The following is a 15,610-nucleotide window of genomic DNA, read 5'->3' on the forward strand; positions in this document are numbered from 1 at the left end:
TGACTTCGGGTTGCGAGGTCGTTTGCCTGAATTTATTGCCAAGTTTTTAAATAACAGACAATTCCAGGTCCGCGTGGGCTCTACCCTGTCTGATCATTACAATCAGGACCAGGGTGTTCCACAAGGCAGTATTTTGTCAGTCACTCTTTTTAGCATCAAGATCAACAGTTTATCAAAAGTTTTAAACGATTCAATTGATGGATCGTTATTTGTGGATGATTTTAATATTTCTTGTCGTGGTAAAAATATGCATACCATTGAACGGCAATTGCAGTTGTGTTTAAACAGGATTAATAAATGGTGTCTTGAAAACGGCTTTAAATTTTCTAAATCGAAAACTAACTGCATACATTTTTGTCGAAAATACAAACCACATAAAGACCCTGAACTGTCTCTAGATGGGACGCCCATTAAAGTTGTGAAGGAAGCCAAATTCTTGGGTCTAATCTTTGATTCACACTTAACGTTTTTACCACATATTCAATCACTTAAAAGTAAATGCCTGGAAAAGCTCTTGACTTGTTGAAAGTGGTTTCAAATTCAAAATGGGGAGGGGATCAAGCTACCCTTCTCCATTTATATCGATCACTCGTTCGTTCTAAACTTGATTATGGCTCCATTGTCTATGGTGGAGCCTGCAAAAGCAATCTTAAACTTCTTGATCCTGTCCATCACCAAGGTCTAAGACTTTGTCTTGGGTCCTTCAGAACTTCACCTATTGACAGTCTTCATCGTTGAGGCCGATGAACCATCTCTTGCACAACGCCGTATCAAATTATCTTTACAATATATCATAAAACTATACTCTAACGAATCTAACCCTGCATATAACTGTGTCTTCAATCCCCTTTATGAGGATTTATATAGCAAAAAGTCTTCTCTTGTTCCACCTCTTGGGCTCAGAATAAAGCCGTTTATTGCTGCTGCTGGTATTGAGCTGAACAATATAGCTCCTTCCCGTCTTCTTTCCTCTCCCCCATGGCAGTTGGTTAGGCCACAGGTTGACCTAACATTAACTACATTTAAAAAATCAGAAACTAATGAATTACAGTATAAACAAGAATATAATCAATTGAAACATACATATAACAATTACAAATCCTTATTTACAGATGGGTCCAAGGACGGTGGTGCAGTTGCTTGTGCTACTGTCATTGGATCCAGAACAATATCTTCTAGATTACCCGATAATAGTTCTATTTTTACAGCAGAAGCTAACGCCATATTAACAGCTCTTAAATATATTCAAAGACACCCTAAACGTAAACAGTATATAATATATTCTGACTCTCTTTCTTGTCTTCAAGCTATTAAAAACATTTCTTGTAAACATCCGCTTTTAATTGAAATTATTGAATTGTATAATGATCTTGCTACTGGCCAATACGACATCGTCTTTTGTTGGTTACCCAGTCACGAAGGTATTTCTGGAAATGTGATGGCCGATCTTGCTGCCAAGGCGGCACTCAACAAATCTGTGACACCACTTTTTCTTCCATATTCAGATTACAAAGCTTGCATTAGAACGTATATCCGTGATCTGATGCAGAAGAAGTGGGACACTCAAGTAGGTATCAATAAATTACATGAAATAAAACCGTATATTGGTTACACCTACTTGGGTTGTCAGTCCAGATTTGAGGAGGTCATCGACGATGTTGTATTGGCCACACAAGATATACACATAAATATTTGCTTAAAGGTGAGGATCCTCCGTTTTGTATCCCTTGTGATGGAAGAATCACAGTCAAGCATATCCTGCTTGACTGTGTCGAGTATTCCATCACAAGGGATCAGTATTTTAATTCACGAACTCTGAAGGATCTTTTTAATAACACAAGCTCTCATTTAATCATTGCATTTTTAAAAGAATTAGATTTATTGTCTGAATTGTAAATAGATAAATATTTTATTATTGGAAGTTTAAATTCAGAACTGTGCTTGTTAGTGGCTGTATCCTCAAAGGGGGTTGAAGTACTGTAAAACTATTGTCCCCCTGAGAGGGTACGTAAGTCCACAAACATTCAAAGTAAATTCAAACTTTCATGTTTTTAATCGTAGCATAAGTGTCTTTTTATTTGCATGGCTAGGTTTCCCAAATTGCTGCCAGCTGAGGGGATGATGTAAATCCAGCTAGGGTCCATGCAGGTAGCAAAGGTACTGTAAGTCCCCATGGTCCCTAGTATGGTGATCTACCTTCAGTTGTTAGCAATCTATAGCCCATTTTTATCTTGTATTGTCCTGTATAGATACATTGTTTTAGGTATAGTTACTTGTTTTATATTCTCATCTGTGATATTCTAGTTGTTTTACTGTCTCTTGTTGACAGGTTTTATAATAGATATATATATTTCATTTCAGTATTAAATGTTCTCGTCACGATATGGCTGAGATATTGCCGATGTGACGATAAATATTAACTCACTCACTCACTCACTCAACGCATAGAATAGAGTTTATTTCATTGGGGGTCTCAGAAACTCCTAGCACATTGAGGTCTAGGTAGACTGTTGGTATCCATGGCTATATGTGTGGATACCATTGTTCGAAATCCATCGTTTGGTATCCATGGTTGATGGCGAGGTGTTGTTGAAAGTGATGCAGAAGATTTTTTTATCACTTGTCAATGCGTTCATGAGGTGTTTGAATGTGTGTTCATGGAAGAGAGCTTGTTTGAAGAGGGTGTGCTTGATGTGCTGTTTCATGACCTTTTTCTTGACCCCTTTCGCCTTTCAGGTTTCATTGTAATCTTGATGGACTACATCTTGGGTCTCAAGCCAACGTACATGGGGATTGGTATGCCAGCTCATTAGTCCTCCATCTTGCCGAGTACATTTTTGTTGGTGGTGTCATACACTGGGTGGTCTGACGGGTAGTCGCTGGTGTCGTACAGGTGCATCTCTTTCTTCATATCCTCATGCACATCCTCAGTGTGAGTTTCCATCAGCAGGAATTCCATGTCCATGTACAGCACTTCGCACCTGTCACTGTACTGCTTCTTCAGCTTGTAGTAGAAATCGTAATGAGATGTTTTGATAAGGTGCTCATCCACACGTAAACTGGTTGATTGAGTTTGATGTGACTTTTGTTCATGTTGAGTGCTACCGAGTCATTGAAAATCTTGATCTGATTGAACACCAGGTTGGCTATGAGCTTCCTTACTTTTTGTTCCTTGCTGTATCTGACAAGCTTCACACTAACCCATTTTCTGAATTTCTCCCTTTCTTCACGAACACAGAGTTGTTCATGAGCTTGTACGAGTTTTTCTTGAAAGCGACAGTGGCCTTTTTTCGCAGCTCAGGGTTCAAATGAATGTAAGGTTCCATGTTGGGACTGTGACTGAATTGCATCACCCGATGCATTTCAGTCAGTTTCATGCCCAATGATAAGTACCATTGCATCTTCCGATAGTGCACCATGTACTTGTTCTCCTTTGTCCATCAAGTTCAGAGTGAGTTTTCCCACATTGGCCAGCATATTTTTTCCAAGCATCACTTGTTGTTAGTCCGACATCCATTCTCTGTTTACCATCCGTTAGGGAACCAGTGAATGGCATACTCCAAATCCTCTTTGAGGATGTAGCCTTTGTTCAAATCTGGCAAGATGCTCATAATATTAATCTCATCATCAAATAGGTTATAGGCATCAAGATAGAGCAGGTGATTGGCAGTTTTACTGGAGTTGTAGGCATGCTGATTCCCACAGATGTCTCTCCCGGCTGCCTCGGCAATCCTCTTGGTGCACTTTCAGCAGGTCTTCTTGACTGAAACCGTGCAGACATCATTTGCAGGAATGTTTTTTTCTGGTGTGGTTCAACTGGTCCTATAACAGTCGGCACAAACTCTTAATTGATGTGTAGTGTTATTGGTCACCTTTTAAAATCAGAAATAGTAGTATACACGATGGGGGTATGGGAACGCAAGCCAAAATCGCCTGCAAATTTGAAGGGAAAACCACAGGTGCAGTAACTTGGTTTTCATTGGGGTCACATTTTTATTGTCTAGCAGAAACGTAGATAAAAGTGCACCTCAATTACAGATATACAGTCGAACCCCGTTTACCAGGATGTTTTGGTTTCACTCGAAAATCGTCCAGATAGCAAGATGTCCATTTAACTGGATCAAACAACCAAAACGTGAAAACTAAGTGAAAACAAAAAATATCAATAAATCAACAGTCAGTAGTAATAACAGTGAATCATCATAACCCATAAGTGTACTGCTAATACATGGAAGGCGGAACGTAGGGTTCCATTTGTCAAGTTGTCTCGGACGTAATCGTGTAGCATGTGGAGCCTCAGATGGTAAGTTAGATGAAAAACAAAAATCGATGACAAAAAGTTTCTATTTTGCCAATAGCATATTCTTTTGTTAATTTCAAATGCCCTAAAAACACATTGTATCAAATTTATGCTGTCTGCAGAAAGTAAACTTCCAGACGAGATCACATGACTTGATCATGTGGCAGGCTATTTTTAACTTGCATCGCGACAGATAGCAGGGGTTGATTTATAAGTTTTATATACAGTACAATTACAGTGTAGTTTCCCTTAATCCTACTTAACAAGTGTTTTTGTTACTGATGAGATGTTATCACACATGCCAAATCCTAATGAACAAGCCGAGTGACACGCGTCAGTAGTGTTGGTTAATTAATCAATTCACACCAAATGCCTTGTGATAGATTAAGAAATCACATAGTCGTGTGGTAAACGGTATTGACGTGACATATACACATGCACTTTGCACAGATCTCTCCGTCCGGATAACTAGATCATTTGTCAATGGAATTGTATGGGAATGGTTTGAAAATTCTCCGTCCGGGTCCGGAAGCGCGGGGTCCAGTTAAGCGAGTACAATTTATGAACGTAAGTTTCGATTCACATAAAAATCGTCCAGAAAGCAGTGTTTCCGGATATGTGGGGTCCGGGTAAAAGGGGTTCGACTGTAGTAGGTAAATAGAAGAACCAAAATGCCAGGAACCTCAATTAGAGATATGGCAGGTAAATAGAATAACCAAAATACCAGGAACCAATGCCAATGAAGCCTATGTTGAGATGAGATTGGGTCGTTTGCCCCTTCGGGAAGCAAAGAGGAAATATCACATATCGCGTGCCAGATATACGAGAATCCGAGGCGAGCTACAAACAAACACAACTTCTGACTTTGAAACCCTGCAGGAAAATTCATATGTTTTCCTTTGCAACCGAGAGAAACAAATCCTGGAGCGATCAGGTCGCTCAGTACCCCATCGTCTATGCTACTGAAATCAATTCATTCTACATACAACATCAGACCTGGAGCTGATTCGGTGCATGATTGTTGTATTGCCTTCAAGAAGATGCTGATGGCTGAACGGTTTTGTTTTTCCACAAATTTCAAATTTGAGAGATGGGTGTGGGTGCGCCTACACCATGTCTGTGGGATAACTCAAAGGTTTATTTGCCATTTTAGAATCAGTGAGGAATAAGGCAGATCTCAACATCTATCTTAAAGGTCACATGCAACGTAAAACACAACTTTGCAGATTCTGGTACCTTTCGGTATGCATTTACCAAAACAAATCATAAAAAATGCCAGTTCAACCTATAAAGTTGAAAAAAACGCGATGAAAAAAAAGCCCGCGAAATCGGAGTTCAAACGTTTCACTAAATTCCCCCCAGCGCTGGGGGAAAAACTGGTTTCAACAGCTGTGCTGTGCTGCGCCCGTGACGTATGCACAGTGAATAGGTTAGCGGAGCTTGAAACAGTATGCATGCCCAGCGTCTGAGGTTGTGAGCAGTAGTCTAATCTTGGTTGTCTACACAAACAAGTAAATAGTCTACTCGTTACGTAAAAAAACTTGTTGATTGTGGTAAGCAGTCTTTGTCACAGAGAAAGCTCAGTGTCTGGTTTATTCACACCTATATGTCTGCCTGCCTGTCTGCTAAAGACAACATGCAATACACAGCTTCGATCATTGACCACGTGCGATTTGAACTTAACACCTATAAGACTATACGACATAAAGAGAATAAGTTGATTTATGACTCGTGCACCCGAGTCCTGTGTCTGCCACATTATGTAAATAGGCACGTGTGATACACATGACATGTTTTTATGTCTGTGGGTTGCAAACATACTACATTCATTTTTTTCGGATGACTGGATCTGACGGAAACTGGTGCAAACTCTTGTCAGTTTCAAGTCCTGCTTTGTACTTGGACGAATGACAGATTCCAGCCACGCAGTAGTTTACCATCTCTACTGACACAATTTTTGATTGGATCGAGCACAAATTCAGAAACATGTATTTTCCATACCCAACATCTCTATATACATTTAGTGTATATGATTTTGTTTGACAACAGTATATGAATCCATACTGAAACGACGCATCAAGTACACAAAAAGAAGTTGTTATCCATACAGATTCTTACTTTCTTGTGACTGGCTATACTTCTAAAATGCCCATCAAACAGATCATCTTTCTGTACACACAATGAACCCTCAGCATATCAGCAAATGAACCAGCCAATCGGAAGCCGTCGTTACACTTGAGTGCATATCCACCCGCTATGACTGGGTTCAGTCTCCTGAGGGCTTCGTTTCAAGCGAAGTAACCCCAAGTACAACATATTGCACTTTTGAATCGCGATTGTACTCTTATAATTATGTTTATTTGGTTTTTTTAAAAGCAGCAATGTATATTATATGTCATGAATAAGTGATAAATGTGTTTTAATTATGTTTGATTTTATGGTTGCATGTGACCTTTAAGCTTTTTTATTCTTGAAATACAGAGGCATGTCTAGGTACAATTGGCTTCTGAATGGTATGTAGTTCGCTTTATGTAGGTAGATGGTATTCAGGGTCTCCACCATTCATCTTGAGCCTCTAGGGGTAATTTTTCCAACAATTCTTGTATTCATTGCAACAATATATCGAGGATCGATTGAAGTACGACTTCCTACTTGCCCTGGCAATAAGGCTCGAGGTACTCAGTGGTGTCGTCCATCTGCTGTTTGAGCAACATTTCAAGAGTCAATTGTTTTTTAGCACTTAACTCTTTGTTGGTGATCAGAGGTTTAACTGACTGAAAACCAACTAGAGCTTATTTCTTAACTTATGGTCTACTTGAAATGGGATTGCATCCAGCCATGGAAATGCCAAAACTCTGCTTTTTATCTCCTTGATAGGTGCGGTGGCCATCTTGCCGAAAGATGTAATCTGTTCCAGCGGTTGCTAAGCTCTGATGGCCATTTTGCCTGCCAATAGCGTCGTCATTGCTAAGCTCAGTATCCATCTTGCAGAAATATGTAATCCGTTCCCACTGTTGCTTGGTGTTGGCCAGCTGTGTGGATCCTCCCTTGCAAACGTTTCTGACGCTTACCCAACTCGAACTCACCTCACCACCACTGGCTAAATTATATGTCCAATGTTCTACCACCACACTGTTGGGTCTGCTGATACTCTCCACACAAGTTTTTTGGGTTGGTTGGCGAGCCAAAACCTGGACATAGCACAATGTCTCTATCCCATGGCACTCATCCTTCAGGAAGCCTTATTTCCATAAAATAAGCCTCTAAGCCACATGTGCGACAGTACCATCATCATATCATTATCTGAGAAACTGTTATGTTATTTGTAGTTTAATTGTAAACTCATGAAGTGTCTGTAGATTATTAATGCTGTTTTGTATGATAATCCAACGAGATCAGAGCTGGCAGTCAAGAAATGGTGGGCACACAGAAGATTTTGTCTTATTAGAAATGTGTTCACCGATATATGGATTGCAAATTGCCTTCATTCATCACATGTTTACGTGTGCCATAACTGTGAGTTCTTATGCCAAAACTGACTAAAAAATAAAAATAATCATTTGGAATAGGCTATGCACAACCTGAGTAGAATTCCAGCCAACATGCCTGATCTTGTGCTTTTTTACAAAGCTAATGAACTTCTTTATATCACTGAATTGTCTGTCCCTTTAAACAGCAATGCGCATGACAAGATTCAGGAAAAGCATGCCGAGTATGCGGACCTCACCTTTGAAATGGTTTGCTTGTATCCCAAATACACTGTAGTTAGACTACACAATGTTCGCTGTGTCCTTGGTTTGGGACCATCTTATCTCTTGGTGCACATCAGAAGAGTGCCTGGGTTCTCCACTGGGAGCACAACCCTTCAGACGCTCTGGCTAATGCAGAAGGTTGCTGTGTTGGGAGTCCTATAGCCATATCCTCTGGAATGCTCTTGGTGGATTCGACTAGGCAGTGTTTCCTGGGAGAAGTCCCTTTCACTCTCTGGGCTGCATGTGGAGGGACAAGAGCCCTGAGTTGATGATGAACCTAACAAGCCTAACAAAGCCAGTATCACCTGAATGCTCTCTGCTGCATGTTTACCTGAATCTGTTGAACATAATAATAATAGCCCATTTATATTATGTACTTATCCACACACAGTGCATGCTCAAAGCACTGACATAATATACCTGGTCAACGTGTACAGGAGGAGAAAACACGTCATCTGTAAGGTGCTCAATGTTCAAGTTGAGACTGCCATTGTATCATACCAGGAAACCAAAGTTACTGCTGAGTGAGGGACAGAGGCAATTTTGAACATACCACAAGCGTCACATGTGCTTCAGTGTGGGGCAGAGCTATGCCCAAGAAACTTTAAGGGGTTAAACTGCTGAACATGGTCACCCATCAGACCCATTCTCTATTGTCTTGTCTCATCCGAAATAGCCAGGAACAGAAAGACATGGTTGATTTTTAATGAAATTTATTGATGAATGGTATAAAATTCAGCAGCAGAAATGACACAGAACATGCATATTAACAACATTGCAAGTTACAACAAATGTGCTTTTAATAACTGGAGAAAGTGTAATTGCAAAAGCTTCGCACAGAGCTACTAACCATTTGACAACTTTATTTGTAGAACACTGAAAATACATTTAATGCACTATTGATCATGCTGTCTTAACTCATATAACAACTTTAATTTTGATACATAATGATGTGAATGTTGTTATGTGGCTATTTAACCATCAAACTCAAATCACAAGAAAGCAGTTACACTATGCCAAGGTACCCTTATAAGTGCTAGTGATTCAGGCAAAACAAATGACTTCACTATCATTTGAAACTTTCATAAATTTATCGGTCTTAACTACTGGGCCTTGATTATGTTTTAATGATTTTTGCCCCCCAAAACCCAGGGAATCGGCTAAATGTTTGTAATCCATGGCAGTTTTATTATTTTTAGCATGACACAGAATCATAAGTTCTTAATTACTAAAATGCTAAAAATTTGACATGGCTAAACAAACCACAGAAAGTTGGAAAAAGGTCCCTGACCAACATAACTTACATAGAAATTTCCAAAGAATGCAGCAAATCTCAGTCACTTTCTCAGGTACTGTAAAAAAACTCCTAAGGCACTAGAAGTCAAGTAAATCATTACACAGAACTTGAAAGTAGGAAGCAATGAATAAATAAATGTAATGCAGAATGGGACCATTATAAATGAGTAAACAGGCTGGCAATAATGTAGCTCAGACCCCAAAACATCAATGCCCAGTACTTTGAAAAATAAGGAATTAAAATTGAATTAATCCAAACAAGAAGAAAGTGTAAACCAAGACACTTTACCAGGTAAGTATCTGTACAATAAACAATAAGTTCATTAATCTGCAACAATGAATAGAATAAATGCAATTGAATTATACACATTGCAAATCCTTCCAAATACACAAATTTGAAACAGTTTGAACAGCTTCGTGAGCAAGGAGTAGAAAAGTCATATTACTCCACCACGCCTCAATGACCATGTGAAGTGAGAAAAGTGTGCATCGCCAAGCCTTTAGTAATGTGTGCTGCTTTGAGGTCAATCGATCAGCTGGTGTCAACATGGCAGGAACTAAACGTGAACCGTAGCATCTCACATAAATAGAAACAAGTCGAATCGATGCATATTGGGGTTTTTTATTTAGTAAAATCCGCCCCAGGGAATACAACCTTACTCTGGACTGATATTACCCTGTATTTCCCTCCACAAGATGTGATAACTTATAATGTCAACTAATATGTTGCATAATAACCTGGTTCAGTTGAAATGCTTCTACAGTGGTAAGATCCAAATGCACATATATAAGAACATGCCCACCTTTTAAGTGGGTTTACAAAATGTTTCTTTTCATGTTTTCCCCTTGTTTCTCCCTTAACTATTGTGTTATAGTTATTCACACAATAATCACGTATGCCTAGTCTTGTTTCATCTATCTGATGACCTCAACACCTAATGATTTGCACAGAAATGCAAGATACATTGCTGTACAAATTAAATGAGTGCCATCACACTGTAGCTCACCTGAATACATAGCCAAATGAAATAGTCACTTCAACCAAGTGAGTGATTGAGTGAGTTAAGTTTTACACCGCTTTTAGCAATGCAATATCACGGCAGGGGACACCAGAAAATGGGCTTCACACATTGTACCCATGTGGGGAATCGAACCCGGGTCTTCGGCATGACAAGTGAACGCCTTAACCACTACGCTACCCCACCACCCCCACTTCAACCAAATTACTGACAGTATTTCTGTTGAACTATTTATCATTAACAATAAATGAACAATAATAAGTCAAGTAACTAACTATCCATAATGTTTCTAAACCTACAATAGTGAATGCTGCAAAACACCAGCTCAGTTAAGACAAACTATCAAATATGAGCCTACTTAAATGTATGGAATAATTATTCACATTTCAGAAATGTGTCATGTACCAAAACTACATTTATAGAGAACTGAGAAGCTATGGGCAGAGCACAGGTCATAAATATTGTTATTTAGCATAGTTACGTCATAAATTATCAAATCAAACTTAAAAAGTAATGAAAGTGAAGGTCCTAGTTTAAAAAGAAGATAAATGTCAACATAAACACGAGCAATCAACCTCTCTGATATCTTGCTCTTTACTTGTTCAAACACAAACATTTTCAACTCACTCTGACCTTGACATGTATGTCACTGTGTATGAAATGAGTGAAAATAGAAATAAAGATATTTCTTATTGAAAAGTACTCCAGGAAAGTCTTGAAAGGATATGAAGGAAATCTAGTGAACCTTTCTTGAGAGATCTTGCTGACAATCTTATCATGCATTTAATAGGCTGAAATCTTCAGTGTAAAAGTGAACAAGAAAATTATGTGAAGGTCACTAAACTTGACTGGTGGATGCGCCTTCCACTGATGAAGATTGGGTGTCAAATAAGAAGAAGATCAAGTGAATGCTTCTTGAGATATCGCCCTGACAAAGGTAAATCATAAACATCCCCTGGTGACTTTGAAATGGTCTAGGTCACAAATCCTTACTGGAACCTTTCCTATACTGTGATGAACCTAGGAAACAAATGTGAAAAGAATCTAGTCAATGGTTGTCAAGATATTCCAATTCCTACATGAGTACAGACAGAGAGTAATAGCATATGCCCTGTTTCACTAAATGCATGGCAGGAGATAACAAACTGTACTCATTCAGTGAAGTTAAAGATACTGTTTACACTGAGAAAACGTCTTTAGTGACAGTATGATGGCATGGTTTAAAGTGGAAAAGTTGGAATACTGCAAGCAACAGGAGTTTAACTATTTAATAAAATGTAGTTACCTATCAGTTTTCTGACACATTTTGCTTGCGTTTCACCAAAGATGACAATTGGCAACCAAACTAAAATTTTGATGCCTTGAATCAACTTGCATTGCGTGATGGTAATGTGCATCCTTACAAAACATCTTTTGAATCTACTTCGGATGAGAACTTAACAATGTAAACAATTCACAGATACTGATGACTATGTGAATTAAACACACGCCATAAGTATACAGTATACATCAATATAACCATATGTAATGTGTCACTGAAGAGTTATAAACATACCATGGTGTAACATGTTTTCATGGTAATAATGCAAAAGATGACCATGCACATTATTGTGTATCAGTAGATTATCAAAACTGTAATTCTGTAGATTTATATCACCTCACCTTTCATAAATTTATTGTTAGAATGTTCTGTCATCCGCTGGTTTCTGATGCAATGAACATTTTGTGTCTTGTCTGCCAGCACAAGCTGGAGAAGTGTCGTACCATGTTTTCGAGTTACTCGTTTTAGCACGGGTTCATGCCCTTGTATGGAATCGTGTGTGACGCATTCTTCTCCACAAAAATCAACAATTATGTGTCATTTTAACTAAAAGCCAAACAAACTGGCCATTTCTTTCCTGATTATGTGAGTGTATTTTTTGTGAAATTGTTAAAAATAAACATATTTACAGTTAAGCTATTCAATCATATGCACATTCATTCTTCTTGTCTGCATGGTATGCCATGACAGGGACAATAAAATATGACATGTGTGTGGAGTATGTGACATTTTGAGTATTTTGTATTTTGAATGAACCCAGTGGTCACAAGCCTGGTACGAATTCTGTAGCACGAAAAAAAAAAAAGTATGTAAGAGATGACCAATTCAGTGTTCAATAGTTTTTTTTATTACGTCGTAACATTCCATTCGAGTCATGTGATATTTATGTTTGACATTGGACCAGTTGCGAGTGTTGTTTCAAAAGTTATGATCGCAGTTACGAAGGTCCTCAAAGTGCATTACGTTCAAGGGTAGAATTTTAGTAATTTGACAGTAATTTAGGCCACAACATCTGTGAAAGTTGAATATTTCAAACATTTTCTGTTCCAATTGTGACGGAAGCTTCTACACTCGAGACAATGTTTACAGGTGGAGCGATCATCTCAATGCACACAAGAAATTAGGGGAAAAAGAAATGCCCCGAAAACACGATACGGCACAGTATATCATGTCCTGCTACTGTTAATGGTTGAGGTGATTAACATAGTATTGCTACTGGTGTAATAAAAATAAATTAGCTGTGAGATATGAGATAGTGAGCTTGTTATCAAAGTTACATAGTTATGAAAAGCTTCACCTAATAAACTGATGACACCATCCAAACAATTATTACACAGTAGCCATGCTAATATGTTCATGCATACACACAGAGACAACATGAGCATGTGTCAATGTAATATACAATAAAATTACTTGGTTAAAAAAGTACAAACACAGAAATATGATACAGATAAATCATGTAACAAAGATATTGATAATGTCCAGTGTAACCTGTACCCACTAAAGTAACAGACTACAAACAAGATATGCTGACTAAGACAAAGCAAGCACTCATGGTGTCAACATTATGTAATTGCAACATCACCCACATAACATTCTGAGCTAAGGATGAAAACTATTGTGTCACAAAAACCATCTTATTCTAATGAAAACCAAACTGTCACCATTCACCTTAGAAAAGAAGTTCCCTTTCATGGCCTGGAATGCCAGTTCATGCATGTTTCTGATTCAACATTTTGTGGTTGAGTCAAATACTTCTATGTATAAAAATTTCTAAAGAAGCAAACTACACATCAGTCTAGTGTTATTATCAAGAATATTAACACTGGTTACACCTGTAACCTGAACACAAGTCAAAGTGTGTACTCTGTCAAAACAGCACACCAAAACTCAACATGGACTTTATCAAGGACTGACATTGAAGTATTTTTCAAATTATGGATTCCCCACATCATAAAAGTATTTTAATATTTCAATAATATTTTTGCAAAGAGTTGCCAAATAATTCCACACCATAAAATTTTAACTTCACAGAAGACGAATACAATTCCTACTCACCAGATTAGAATAAAGGGTCACACAGACTCAGACGTGAAAAAATACCCCGTGAATCAAAACGTTATAAGGCCTATTTCGTTCATGAAAACAATTACAGTCACATTTGATCTACATGTATTAACACTTACGGAACCAAGTTACACATTCTATCAGAGAATTTCAGATCTCAGGGAAAGATCTAAAAATATTTTAACTACAAATATATCCTCAAAACAAGAGGAGAATCACTTGAACTGATATCAGGAATAGAGATTTTGTTCAAAAAGTGATGGTTATCAAGTCATTCATGGTAAAATTAAATGGTACTCCTTGTTCCCAAAACTATGATAGAAATAGTGTTATACAGAAATAAAAGGTATCAGTTAACAATCATGATCTAATTCTCACTTGCTAAATAGTACCCTAGTTGAGAAACGTAACGTAAGAAAAGAAGGAGTCCTGTGGATGATGACTGAGTGTCACCAGACTAGAATAATCTTTGAAATTGTGACGCCTGCTACAGGCAGGGTGCTGCATGGTTGGCACTTGTAGCTTGCTGGAGAGGTTTGGGTGCACAAGGGAGCCATTGCAGAAAGTGAGTGATCAGCTGCTTCTCTTCTGAAGTTAGAAGAGCCTCTTCTTTTCCTTCTTCGTGCTGTTCAAACAAAACAAAACAATCCTTAAAAATATACACATATGAAAATACACATTTGAAGTGTACATTAGAGCACCAATTAGGAACCAAAACAAAACAAAGTAAAGATCTATCAATGTCACTTGTAAATAAACCTACATGTTAAGCAAACAACGTATCAATAGTTTACAAGACGTGAAGACGATGCCTGGAAAAGAAAACACCATTCCAAATATGTGAATGCTTAAACAGTGTCACCCTTGATATCTCCAGAGTATACTTTCCAGTAAAGCTCCACTATACCTTTGATGCACCTACGCCTCGGCCTGATAACTTTATTACCTCCCTTGCCTGGCTGTTTATTCAATCAGGTATCAACATTGGGAAGTTGGGCAAACCAATCACAACTCACTTTCACTTTCTAAATAATCTCACCGATGAAACTTGGCAACACCAATGATGCAGAGGTACTATGAAAGAGGTAGAGGGGGTTCTTCCATATTTTGTAAAAGTTACTGACCCTGTCAGTTTGTATGATTTCTTCCAAATCCGAGTCGCACTGCGAACAAACCTTAGGAGCTGCAACCCTTATCTTTGTTGACACTGGCAAGCTTGCTTGTAATGGACGCTTAGCTGATTTGTTATTGTGAGAATGCAGAGTCAGCAAAGGTAGGTAATAAAATCATGCGGGTGAACATGCATCCATGGCATAGTGGAGATTTATTGGAACGTATACCCGAGATATTGAGGATGAGACAGTGTTTGATGAAACGACTTCAGAACAACCAAAGTAAACTAAGCCTCAATATTATTCATCACATTGCTATACTGAGGCTAGCAAACAAAGTCGCATCAGCTATTCTCTTGTTCCAAAATTGCAAAAAGTTAACATTTGCACATTCCGGAAGAAAATTTTCCCCTAAAACATTTGTACTCAAACCATTTCAAATGCTATTTTCCACACAATCGCTTCTGCAAAATGCAAATGCAAATCAAATTAATTCACATCAGTGACTGAAAAATGTAATTTTCTGAATAAAACTGATATTTTATACTTATCCTGACTCCTGCTTAATTGCTTACTCTACTCTTCCTGGTGAAGGTAGTGGAACACCTGAAATCCCTTGAAGTTCCCTTCTAAAAGAAGCAGATGTAAAATCACACTCACCCAAATATTACCACCCTTTTCCCGGCACATGGTCAGCTGACCGCCATGCTACTTCACTCTCTCCTGTAATCGCCCGACACGAG

At 38.3% G+C, this 15,610-nt stretch overlaps 1 protein-coding gene across 2 annotated transcripts in view; it reads right to left on the bottom strand.

Annotated features, from left to right (window-relative positions):
• Positions 1–595: 595 nt before the first annotated feature.
• Positions 596–15,610, bottom strand: part of LOC137257616 (septin-7-like) — a 112,943-nt gene continuing 97,928 nt past the window's right edge. Inside the window, exons 13-14 of one of the 2 annotated variants that reach the window (XM_067794937.1) lie at positions 14,349–14,380; positions 596–605 (exon numbers count right to left, since the gene is read on the bottom strand). In XM_067794937.1, coding sequence (XP_067651038.1) covers positions 14,350–14,380 — 31 coding nt within the window. In that variant the 3' untranslated portion in view covers positions 596–605; position 14,349. Of the gene's footprint in view, positions 606–8,748; positions 14,381–15,610 lie in introns of those variants that run through there. The other variant, XM_067794938.1, reaches the window with a different exon arrangement.

This window comes from Haliotis asinina, chromosome 12 (genome assembly GCF_037392515.1).
Source record: "Haliotis asinina isolate JCU_RB_2024 chromosome 12, JCU_Hal_asi_v2, whole genome shotgun sequence".
Lineage (NCBI taxonomy): Eukaryota > Metazoa > Mollusca > Gastropoda > Lepetellida > Haliotidae > Haliotis > Haliotis asinina.